Raw genomic sequence first — 12,366 nt, 5'->3', positions numbered from 1 at the left:
AATGCTAAGGGCCAAACCCGATTGATCTTGGACCATTGGATTTATGATACGTGATCATATATGGTCAAGATATGGTCAAGTTTAGTTATGTATCCAATTTTCTTCTTCTTCTTCTTCTTCTTCTTCTTTTCTCTCTTTTTTTTTTTTTTTTTAATTATTTCAATATATTGTATTGGCAGCCCTTCCCTATTATAGGATGAATGGTAGTCAAGATTAGGTAATCATCAAAAGGATCTTTAAGATTTTCTTTTTAGGTTTAAGAAGAATTGTCATGGATCAAGGAATTGTCTTCAACACAAGATCCATATATTTTTTTTTCCCATTTAGAATTTAGAGATTGAAGGAGACATGAGCCTGAAACTTCTTTTATCTCAAGATTTTTTATGCTCATGTGAAAGGCTACATGTAATTGGTTAAAGTCAAAAAAAGAAAAATAAAAATAAAAATTGAAACCATATAATTACATTCGGTCTATGTTGTCTCACTGAACTTTCAATTAACTTTAATTTTGCAATTAGTATGTTTCATTTATATGGATTTCCATGATTACCACTTTAGGAAATAGCTCAAACATTTTTTATATGTTCTTTATTTATTTGTCACCCTCAAGGATCGATCCCCTAATCCAAACTTTTAAGATTTGCCCTATAAAAAATTATCAACGGAAGAATCACTTGATTAATTAAGATAATGCATATGAATTAATCGAAATTATATGCTATTAACTATTAATTAATTAATTAATTAACCAACTTGCTTCCATTAAAAAAGATGTACATATAGCAAGAGAACAACATCATGCCATGCACACGAGAGAGAATAAGTTTTATATATTCATATTTTTAATTATTTGTAACAATATATAGGTACGAAAATAATTTTATTTGCAATAAGAGAATGAAGTAGATGATATAAATTTATTATATATGTTATGTAATATTGTCTTTTCATTTGTATTATAGTTTGTTATAATTATATATTTTCAAGTTCTAAGAAAATTAATTAATCAAAGAAGTTGGTGGGAAATCAATATATGTTAGATTATAGAAAATTATTATATCATTCAAAAGATAATCTTTGACCTAAAGATCTTATGGGTACAAAGACCTATCAGATAGCAGCCCTTCACCAGGGATGAATCCATTTATTTCCTAATGAAATAGTTACATTTTGAATGAAAACATTCTTGTGCTGCTCATGCATATTTAATCTATATATTTAGCGCTTGACTCTAATGAAGCTACGACAAATAAATTATAATTAATTAAATTAAACAAAAATTATAATTCTAAATTCTTTTATTCACTTAATTATATATATATATGTATATTTTACACGTACAATAACATCAATAAACTCCATGAAAACAACTAGGCATGCCTTTGCACATGCCAAAACAGTGTTAGTTAGGTCTTCACCTACCATTGTACGAATAGAGACAGAATGAGATAAGAGTCAGAAATTGAATAAAACATGCATATTTATTGGTCTACAGCTTATATAAAACCCAAAACAAATTTAAAACATGTATATATATATATATATATATATATATATATATATATATATATATATATATATGTTCCCTAATTTTTGGAAAATATTAATCCTATATTAATTTTGTTGTCATAATTTCAAAACCTAATGGCTGCATATAAATTATTAAATTAGTGATGATGGAATTAAACATATGAATTAGGCATTTACGCTTTTGAAATATATTTATATTTCAATAGTAACGACTCGAATCCTTTACCTTGTAAATTTCGTTTCGTATAGAGATGTTTTAAAAAAAAAAAAATTATGAGCAATAAGATGATAAGTATCATAGAGGATATTGAATCACTTAAATTATATTACTTATATTTTAATTAATCAGAGATTTATAAATAATAAAATGATTTGCTTTAATTAAGTTCTCATACAAAAATTCGTATTCATTTAACAAGTGATTAAATATTTAGATATGCTGTGCTATAAATCTCAGTGAACACTAGGAAGGAAGTAGTAGGTTTAATTAAATTAGTTTTTGGCTATGATGATGAAGAACACTGGAGCAGTAAGTGAGAAAAGAGAGCAGAAAAACATGGGTAGGGACCTCGTGGGGGGACTATTCCAGTGCAAAGATACTCAAAATCTTTATGGGGATCGAAGCCAGCCCACAAGATCACGTGGTCAAGAACCACCGCCACCAGGCAGCACCACCACCATCCACCACCGCCAAGGAAAAAGTAAAATCTATGTCACGTATTGCAATTATAACCATCCATGCGTGCATGAAAAGGAAGGCATCAATCATAAGTAAAGTACACTCGACTCGCTTCACTCGCGTTATTTTTGTCCATCTCTGCCTACACTGGACTCGCTTCACTCGTGTTAATTTTGTCCATCTCTGCCTACTCTGGACTCGCGTTATTTTTGTCCATCTCTGCCTTTTCTTTTCTTTTAATTTCTTTTATTATTTATTTATTATTATTGCTATATTAGAAACAAAGCCAACGTCCTCTCAATAATTAACAATTTGTCCCAAATCGCATATATAATATGTTTTAATTTGTTCTCCCAATAAGAAGAAGACGAATTGTTTGTTCAATCTTAAGTAGAAGACACGTCCTTTTAATTTGTCTTTTTTAGAGTGATTGTTGTAAAATTTTTGGATTTTAATGCTTTTAATTTGTCTTTCTTAATCATTTCTCAAATCTAATTATCAATTTTGATTAATTAATCTGAAGTGAAACCTTAATCGATTTCGGTTCGGTTCATTATTGAACATATAGTGTAGTTATGTGTCTATTTTATTTCGAACAAATAGCACATTAAATTAAACAATTTAAACTAATGTTTCATTTATTTTATTAATTTTTCAAAACATTTGAAGCATCTTTTCAGTCAAAGTTATTTTTCAAGACTAATTAATGAAAGATTGGTTGAAAAAAAAAAGAGCAGGTTGGGTTGGCTCGGATGGAGTCCTGCCTGTACTTGGGATGATTTACAGACACTTGGCTTCAAGCATTCGTCCTATAAAATGAAACCTCCACCTCCTTCCAAGCGCGTGTCATCACCTCTTTTTTTTATTAATAAAAAAAAAAAATGTGTATATGTATATCATCAATCACAGGCCTGCTGAGCAGGAGTTTGGTTTTGTCATGTGTCTTAAAAGGGTTTATTTTTCATGTGGATCTTTGAGGTGAGGAAAAGGAAAAGTTCAGAAACTTACAATGTTAGGAGAAATCCACATGATTTGATTGATATATGAACACGTGTTAGTCTAAAACTTTCACACAAATTGATTTTTCCCTTGAATAAAGTTTTTCTATTTCGGGATTTCTCTTAAATAATATTAACTATTTTAACAGACGTGTTCTAATAAAATTCATTCAATTTTTAAAAATTATTATAAATGTTAAAAGAATAAAGTTTTGACTTTGTTTAAAAGCTAAAAGCCACGTCGTAAATCTGATAAAAGGATTAAAATGTTTTTGAAAAACTTTTTAATAATTTTGATATTGTTAATATCATTATATCAAGAATGCACTTGTAAATATAAACAGATAATGTTTGATACAGTCTGTGCCATTTAGCAAAGTTGGAAATTGGACAGGAAGCAATGGAAGTTAGGCAAGAGGAAGTCTAAATCATGAGCAAGGCAGACATGTGCATAAGATTGATGAAAAGGATGGTGATATATAAATGTGATCTCACATGATGATACGATATGATCAATCAATCAAAAAAAATTTTTTTTCAAAAGTACAGAATAGGGCTAAGAGAAGGGTTCCCTGGCCACGCAAGAAAGATGAGAATTGATACCTTGCAAGTTTATGTACTTTACTATTTCTCTTAGGTCCCCTGCAAGCTTTGCTCTTTTTATTTTTCTATCTTAGCTCTTCTGTTCTTTTCTGCTACAGTAGCTTAGGTTTTAGCCTATGGGTAATCGTACTCTTCTTTGTTCTTTTGTAACCCTTTTCAGTCCACGTATCTTCTTCTCTGATTCTCCACGTCTTAATTAAGCCTTTCAATTTTTCTTAGGGAAAAAAAATAAATTCATCCTCTTGACTTTTATTTTCTATGACTAATTATGAATTTTTAACTTATGATTTCATGGTTCCTCCCTTTAATATTGAAGTATTAATAAAATCATAAATTAAAAATCTTAAAAGTTAGCTCGATGATAGTTTAGGAACTAACGTCTTAATCAATTTGATAGTTGAAGATATGTTGTTTTGAACGGAAATATTAAAGTGTTGATAGAGTGACCAAAGCGTTAACGAAATCATAAATTAAACATGTCATAGTTAATTTTTGAACAGAAATTCTATGTCTTAATTTGACTTTTTTTTCCTTTTTATTTTCTCATAATAAAAGAACTCCAATTATAAGAAATAATTTCTTTTTATTTAAGTCAATTAAAAATATTTCAATCAGCATAAGGGAACTGTATTTTTAAACGAATTTTGTCAATATTAAATAGATTTTTTACTTGTTAAAATATAATTTAATTGTCAAATGTGTAAATATATAAATTTGTTTTTGGATAAAGTGAATTTCCATCGCGACAAAGTGACTTTGATACTGTATTCACAGCTATGGGACTTTCCTGCATGATAGGATATAAACAATAACAAAATCTAAGAAAATCTGTGTTAATAGACATATCTTAACATGGGTGACAGCTAAAATGTACGTACTACAACATTGAGAAAGGGAATCAGGAAAATCACAGAGCTTGGCCAAGAGTCTCCAAACAAGTGGTCTCCCAATTAATTGTCATGCTCTTGCATAAATTATTTCTTTCTTGGAGATGTTTTCTTTCTCATATTTCAAAGCATATTCAATTTCCCAATGTCAAAATAACAATGGCATCCAGCTAGCTAAATGCCTCCTGAATATACTCATAGATCTTGTTTGTCATTTAATCGAAATTTCCTGTTTGGCAGGGAAACTATAATTAACAATAAGTGAAAAAGACTAGCTATTTAAACGACACGGTATTGGATTTATTGGAGGCAGGTGTCTTGATCAATGAGATCATGATCCATGTTTGGCTAGGCATTAGCAGAAACCAAATTGAAGAACAAAATAAATTATTGGACATGTACAGCTTTGAATGAGCTTGGCTTTACTCCTTTTTGCTCTTTTTATTTTACTGTTAACAACACAAACGTACACTCGTTTGGCTTGGTTGTTTTGTGATACTTCTGCACAACACCCCCCCCCCCCCCCCCCCCCTCCGGACAATCTTGTCATTTCAGCACCCATATAAACAAACAAAATCTATTTTCATACAGGCCCTTGTTTGCCATTTTACCAGACAATTAACCGTATGCTTGATTTCTTTTGTCATATCCACCAAACCCTTTCCCCCCCACTTTTTTTTATCTAATTGGGCATATATTAATAAGAATGGTTTTTTTTTTCTTAATTCAAGAATTTTTAAAAATAATTATTAATGAAAAACCATGTGAAAGCGTTGACAAGATGGACCATGCGTGGAAAATGATAATCAGAATGGGAAGACTCTATGAAATCTAGACATGGTCCAAGTAACAGAGAAAGGGAGAGGAAGGAACCATAAATGGGGACAGAAGAAGAATAAAATGGGTACAAGTTGGATGTGAACGCAAATTAAGTAAGAAAAGGCTGTATTAACCATCTCAAAAGAGGAGGAATTAAAAAGAAAAACACATTCACACAAGAAATTAAGGAGATCAGAGATAAGAAAACAGATGAAATAATGAGGAAATGTGCATTGAGTAATCAAGACAGTGCTGTTTGGAGATTCTGACGACGATGATCATAGGTGGATGACAATCACCTCTTCAAGGATTGCCAAATTGACTATCATCATCCCAATTTCCCGCCCTTTTCTCTGTTGTATAAACCATATAAATTATATCTTAACCCATTGCAAATTTCATTTCTGATCAAGATTCAATATTGTTTTCCCCTATCAAGAATGACTGAATGGCAAGACACATCTGCGTAGTTAATAATTTTTCAAGATTAGAAACTCATAACCATCGACCCCTACAACTAAAATTTTGAGTCCTTTTTCACGTGTCAGTATCAAACTGTCCGCGTGACTGCCTGCTAGGCTGATGCTATTATTATTTTCTTTTTTTTTTTTTCCTATTTTCTGCATTAATGTTTTATAACATAGAAGTACAGTGGTTCAGAAGGGATACATTATCGTCCATCTACTAATATGCGCGTCATGCCCTCGCAAGTCTAACCTTTTCGTTCTGTATTATCATAATTATTGTAATTATTACTCTAGCTAGGTGAATCTAAATCAAGGCAGACATTACTGGGGAAAACAAGTTCATTGTCCGTACTCACTGTACAAAATGAGGTCACCGACAGAGAGCAAGTAGAAACAGAATAAGATTCACCTATGGAATCTAAGATATCATTCATAAGATCAAACAAAATTACTAGCAGCATCAATATCTAGAATAAATACTAGGATTTGGTCAAATATTTGGTATGGTTGTTTTATTAAATGAGACAAATCATATTCACGGCAGTAGTTGATAGAAGCTACGCTCAAAAGCATTGGACGATTCTTCTTCTTCATTTTGTTTTTTTTTTTTTTAAATCCGGTACTATATCAAGCCTCAATGTAAATTGCAATTTAAATAGAACCAGTATAGTAATGCCAAGTATAACAGCACTTGCTTGCGATTCATTTGATAGCATGTCATTTGAACTCAAACCAAGTCCAAACTTAAGATTAAACATCCAAACTCATAATTAAAATTTGCTTATCAACCAATTAACTAATCAAAATTATAACATTTTGATATAATTTTTCCGTCTAATAATAACATTACATATTAATAGCTATTTTATATACTAAAAATCTATATTATATTTAGTTAGCTTTCATTTCATACTAATATATTTTATAAAATTTACAAAATAATAATTATTTTATTTTTTTTATTTTATTTTATTTTTCTCAAGTTGTTCACAAGCTTTGAATCAAACAAATAGACACATCAAGCTTATTTGTAAAAAATAATTAAGACCGTTATCAAATTAGTTTCAGTCATACGTTTATCGAGTTAAATTCAACCAAAGTTTAAGTAACTTGAATTGTTTCACAAACCTAAATAGAACGTTCATTCTTGTTGGCAAATTCAAAAACATGAGCATCCTCACTGCCCATAGAAGCATAAATTTCCTAGGAGCAGCTAGATCACTTGTATAAACTAGAAGTAATGTACCATGAAAAGACCGTTGCTTAAAAAATTCAATTCATCAGCTTTAAAAATAAAAATTTAAAAAAACAAAAAAGCAAACAGCACAGAAAACTGCCCTGTACAACTTGCACCCATTAGTTTTGAAGACTTTCTACTTTCAGAAATTAGGAAAACAAGAGATCTTATAGAGTAACAAAATATTTCATTAGTGATTAAATTCTGCTCTCTAGTCCCTTTACCTTGAGATTACATTGAGGTCAGACGATGCCATGCTAAGAGGAAGACACCACACCCCAATATCCATTTGTATAATTGTACCTATAATTCAGAATCAAGTTGCTGGGACTTTTTTACCATCTTCAATAAAATAAATTGCAGTTTCTGGGACCTGCAAAAAGGAAAATTTACAAAGAAAATGTCTTAGCTAATTTTAATATAATTATAAAATAATACTAAGAGAGGACGTTTTCAAGAACTATAACATTGTGTGTAAACCTGGCCAGTTCACATCGAACCAGCAGTTCTAGGCCTGCTGGTTCCAGCGAGCTGTTGGGCCCATTTCAGCCCCTTTTTTAACCAAAACCGCTGGTTGAACTGGTAGTTCCTATGGGGCTGGAAGCGAAACCGCACGGCCCTCTCAGTTCTGGTCCTGTTCAAAACCAGAACTTCGAGGCAGGTTCCTATACAGTCTGTTGTTGGGCTGGTTCTGATCCAGTTCTAATCTGTACCAGACTGTGGCCGCCCTTAGATGTGTTTATCACAAATTGTACGAGTCATGACTTAATGGAGGGTGGAAAAAAAAAATAAATCAAAACCTGCATAATCAAACATCTAAAAACTACAGTAGCATAGAAAATGTGAAGACTACAGCACACCAAAAAGTGAGGGCCAAACTTTGACTCTTTAAGTCTGTATTGTGCTTGAAACTTTGACTCTATATAAGTAGGTCTTGCCCATGGGAAGTCTGAAGACTGCCTCTATTTTTCCTCTCTACTTTACTACAACTGTTCAACAGAGGAGTTATGACTCCGTGAAGTTTAGACCCTCAAGACCTTTAACCTTTCCATAGACAAATCTTTGACTTAAACAGAAACAGAGAATGAGACAAGTCTGTGTCGTGTTTTCCTAGCTGATAAGGAACGTTTTAGATATTCCAGCGAATGAAACAATGACCATCCTCTTAATCCCAAACCTCCCAATATAAATATATAAATAACAGCAAAATTCTAAATTTTATAACTGCATGTGTCTAAATGTCTACTTTTCTAGTGTTTATCTCATTAGTTCCTAGGTATGTCAAAGGGAGTAAATCTTATCAAGAATCAAAATTACGAGAACTAAAATATAGTCTGCATGGAAAACATTGGCTGCAATTAGTGTCTTTCATATCCATTCAATCTCCTCAAAGAAGAAGTTCCTTTTATAAAATGGCATGCCCAGCCAAAATGTGAAGTAGCCAAGGGAAATCACAGTTAGGTTAGTAAAGATATGAATACAACCAAGGAGAGCGGCCTAACAGGCTAACACAAAATTTATGAAGGAGAGTATGATGAATATCTTACATCAGGCCAGGTATCTGTAATGAAGTCCACAATATCATAGGCTATGTCTCCTTGCACATCAATCTGCTCCTTCTCAGTTGGACCCTGAACCATCAGAAAGCATACAACATGAGCAATGAAACAATAAAAGAAACACATACCCCCAATAAACATTACATACCTTAACAACAGAGGCTCCAGTAGCAAACTTTTTCCCAAGTTTCTTTGATGCATCACTAAGTTTAACACCTAAACCACCATTGCCATGAGAGAGGAAATGTGTGTTGAGGGGGCTAACAACAAGAAAACAAATGACAAGAAAAGGATTGAAGCAGCAAAAATTGCTCACCAAACAGGTCCAGCCCTTTCACAGTGGTGATACATTTCCTCTTGTTACGTGTGACTTTTTCAATAACAACTTCTTGCTTCTCCTGAAAGAACAGATTCAATGCAGAAATCAATTATACTAATATCGATTACAATGTTTAAAAATACCAAAAATCGTTAACTGCAGATTTTCAATAATTTGAAAAGGGGAAACATTCTGAATTCTTACTTTCTTCTTTATCTTCCCACCAGGAAGACGTTTCACTTCTTCCTCTTTAGAAGCAGAAGTACTCCCTGCAGCCACAGACACCAGAGTATCATAGTTACATATAAGTCACAAAACTCAGATATCAATTAAAACTTAATAACAACAACAGCAACTAAGCCTTAGTCCCAAACTAGTTGGGGTCGGCTATATGAATCCTTTGCCACCATTTACATTCTGTTGAATAATAGCAAGAAGTAAGCAAAGCATAAAATAGGTAAAAAAAGGATTTTGAAAAAGAACTACCTAATAACAGAACCACAAAAATTTGAAATAAAAATTGACAGCAGAGTAAACTCTTTAACCAATTAAATTCTTGAACCACACATAACTCATTAACTGATTAACAATCACAGCCATGCTCTTTATGTATGATAGCAAAAAGGAAAACATGTGGCAACAGTTGTAAATCAGATTCATGTTTGATCGAATTTGGATTCCATGCTTCACAAGGAGCAATCTTCTTTTTTCACACAGTCTCTCTCTTGAGAGTTAGCACCAAACTAATATTTGTGCTTCCCTTCATTTTCAGCCAGTAGAACATTCCCTAATTTTACTGTTTGTGCCTAAATGCCAAAATCAAACGCTATCAACACATTACTTCGACTAAACTAGCCTAAATGAGTCACAATGAACTGATAAATATTATTTGTATTACCATTTCATCTTTCTTCACTATTCCAATAATTAGATACAGATAAATAAAATCCATTCCAAGAATCAGTTTGAATAGTTAAACACCTAAAAGCTCATATATAAGTATCTAAACATGTATTGCATAGACCAAAGTAGGTCACCTGAAGGAGTAGCAGCAGCACCGCCCGATGAGATACCAGTGGATTGTAACTGGTCGGCAACCTTATCAGCTTCTTTGGCATTTGCCTCTGCAGGAATAATAAAAAAATTAATTAAAATTATTTATCTAATAAGGAAATAGAAAAAGAGAAATTAAAAGGTGATTTAGGGATAGGGAATAGGGCAACCTTTGATGAGATCGGGGTACAGGTCAGGGGCGTTTTGGATCAACCAGGGCTTGCATTTCGCGAAATCGGGGCCGAATTCGCAGTACTCTGCGGGTAAACTGCAAACTGAGCAATACAGAACGCGGACAGGTTGGGGCTTCTCCGCCATTAGAGCTCAACCACCGGAATCTCTCTCTTTGTGGGTGGAGTGTATATACTAGGAAACGCGGCGTTTCGACAACGCAATTCTTGAAGACACTTGTTATTCCAGTCTTAAATCGAAAAACGAAGTATTTATTTATTTATTTTCTGTTTTTTTCTTTTAAAATCTTCTTCTACAAAAACGCAGCTGGTAAGCGAGTTTCGCGAAGAATTATTGCTTCCGTGCGGGAAGCTTTCACTTCACACGCGCTTCAGTTTTCATATCAAAATTTATTTTAAAAAAAAAAATCAGCGAGACAGTGATTCCAATCGAAGTAACAATCAAATGCAGCTAACCTTCAATTTCAATCCAATTTTTAAATAGTTGTAATTTTACTTTAAATTGATCTTTATATTATGAACATTCTGAATTTATTAACTTAGTTGTAATTATAGTATAATTTAATTTTAAGGTGTAATTACAACACAATAAATTTGCCAATTTATTGCAATTACACTTTATAAGTAAACTAAGATTGGAATTTGATTAAAATAATTTAAAAAAATAGACTCCATACCCAAATATTTAAATAATAAATAATAAAATCAAATTTAAATATTCATATAATAAATAAAAAAAATCAAGATTGAGCATTTATTTTAAAATTGAACCAATTTTAAGATACAAAAATAATGAGTTGGATATTAATTCAAATTAGGGTATAATTACAACTAAATTGATAAGTTCAGAGTGCTCATAATGCAAAAATCGATTTAGAGTGATGTTGCAACTATTTAAAAAGTTCAAAGTGAAATTAAAGGTTAAACTATCAAATATTTGTCTTGAATTTTAAATAAAAATACAAACTACAAAATAACAACTACAAAAATAACAATCAGTAAAATCTTAAACGGGTTAGGACACAGCGCAATAGCTTATTGCTAAGTGCATGTAAAATATATTTCAATTCGAATAAAATTGGAATGAATAGTTGAAAATTTGTCTTACAAGTTTTACTTTCAACTTTATAAGGAAACTAATTTTCAAAAAAATGGAAGTTTTGTCAAACTATGTAATATCTAACCCCGTTAAAATTTAGATATAAAAAATCTTCTAAAACACATCCAATATTTTAATATCCGATTATTTAATTGCTTAAATTTCTATATAAAAAAATGACGCATCAAATCTTTTATTTCTGTGTCAATCTATTATTATTAGTATAAATTTAAATTTTCTCAGGTCAGGATACAAGTAAAATGAAGAAAGACAATGTGAGCACAGGAATTTCTCAGGCTTGTGCCTCTTGTAGGCACCAAAGGAAAAGATGCAATGACAGTTGTGAATTAGCTCCGTATTTTTCTGCCAATAGATATGCTGAATTCCAAAATGCTCACAAGCTATTTGGCGTGAGCAACATTTTGAAAATCCTGAATTCGGTGCAGCCACAGCACAGAAAAGCAGCTGCTGAGTCGATCTTGATAGAAAGTAATGGCGAGGCATAATGACCCTGTCCATGGCTGCCTAGGCATTGTCCATAACCTCAAGTCTCAAATACAGTTTTAATTAGAAGCAACTCTGTGCTGTTAATCCACTACTAATGTTTTTTCGACGGCGAGAACAAGATCAGCGGCCAGAGACGCCAATCTCTTCTTTATTGACATTGTCGCCGTTGCAGCCTCAACTTGATGCTTCTGATTCTAAGGTGTGTTTCCAAGATTTTGTATTTTATAATGATATTGTCAAATTAAATACTCTTAAAATTATATGGCAAAACAATAATTTCTGAAAAGATGGAGTATTAGAACCTGAATTGCTGAATCTTTTAAATTATAAATCAAGCATTTGAGCATAAACTTAACAATGAAAGGTGAGTATATACAATATTTTTACGCTTTAATTTTGTAATTTTTTCCTAAAATGG

At 31.9% G+C, this 12,366-nt stretch overlaps 1 protein-coding gene across 1 annotated transcript; it reads right to left on the bottom strand.

Moving 5' to 3' along the window:
• Positions 1-7,339: 7,339 nt before the first annotated feature.
• LOC105637888 (Translation initiation factor SUI1 family protein) lies at positions 7,340-10,611 on the bottom strand. The gene is made up of 7 exons (XM_012221552.4): positions 10,322-10,611; positions 10,136-10,222; positions 9,303-9,367; positions 9,096-9,177; positions 8,928-8,995; positions 8,768-8,851; positions 7,340-7,593 (listed from the first exon to the last, which is right to left on the bottom strand). The coding sequence occupies exons 1-7, from the start codon at positions 10,467-10,469 to the stop codon at positions 7,537-7,539; spliced, it is 591 nt and encodes a 196-aa protein (XP_012076942.1). The 5' UTR covers positions 10,470-10,611; the 3' UTR covers positions 7,340-7,536.
• Positions 10,612-12,366: the final 1,755 nt, after the last annotated feature.

Source organism: Jatropha curcas, chromosome 8 (assembly GCF_041381405.1).
Source record: "Jatropha curcas cultivar XTBG-Jc1 chromosome 8, XTBG_Jcur_1.0, whole genome shotgun sequence".
In the NCBI taxonomy this organism is placed as follows: Eukaryota; Viridiplantae; Streptophyta; class Magnoliopsida; order Malpighiales; family Euphorbiaceae; genus Jatropha; species Jatropha curcas.
The sequence above is the reverse complement of the archived record's forward strand: the minus strand, read 5'-3'. Positions and strand labels throughout refer to the sequence as shown.

Excerpts from the sequence above, each read along its gene's own strand:
- LOC105637888 (XM_012221552.4), bottom strand. The coding sequence starts at position 10,469 with ATGGCGGAGAAGCCCCAACCTGTCCGCGTTCTGTATTGCTCAGTTTGC. Across the intron at positions 10,223-10,321 it reads GTACCCCGATCTCATCAAAG|AGGCAAATGCCAAAGAAGCT; the intron begins GTTGCCCTATTC and ends TTATTCCTGCAG. Across the intron at positions 9,178-9,302 it reads GTGGGAAGATAAAGAAGAAA|GAGAAGCAAGAAGTTGTTAT; the intron begins GTAAGAATTCAG and ends CTGTTCTTTCAG.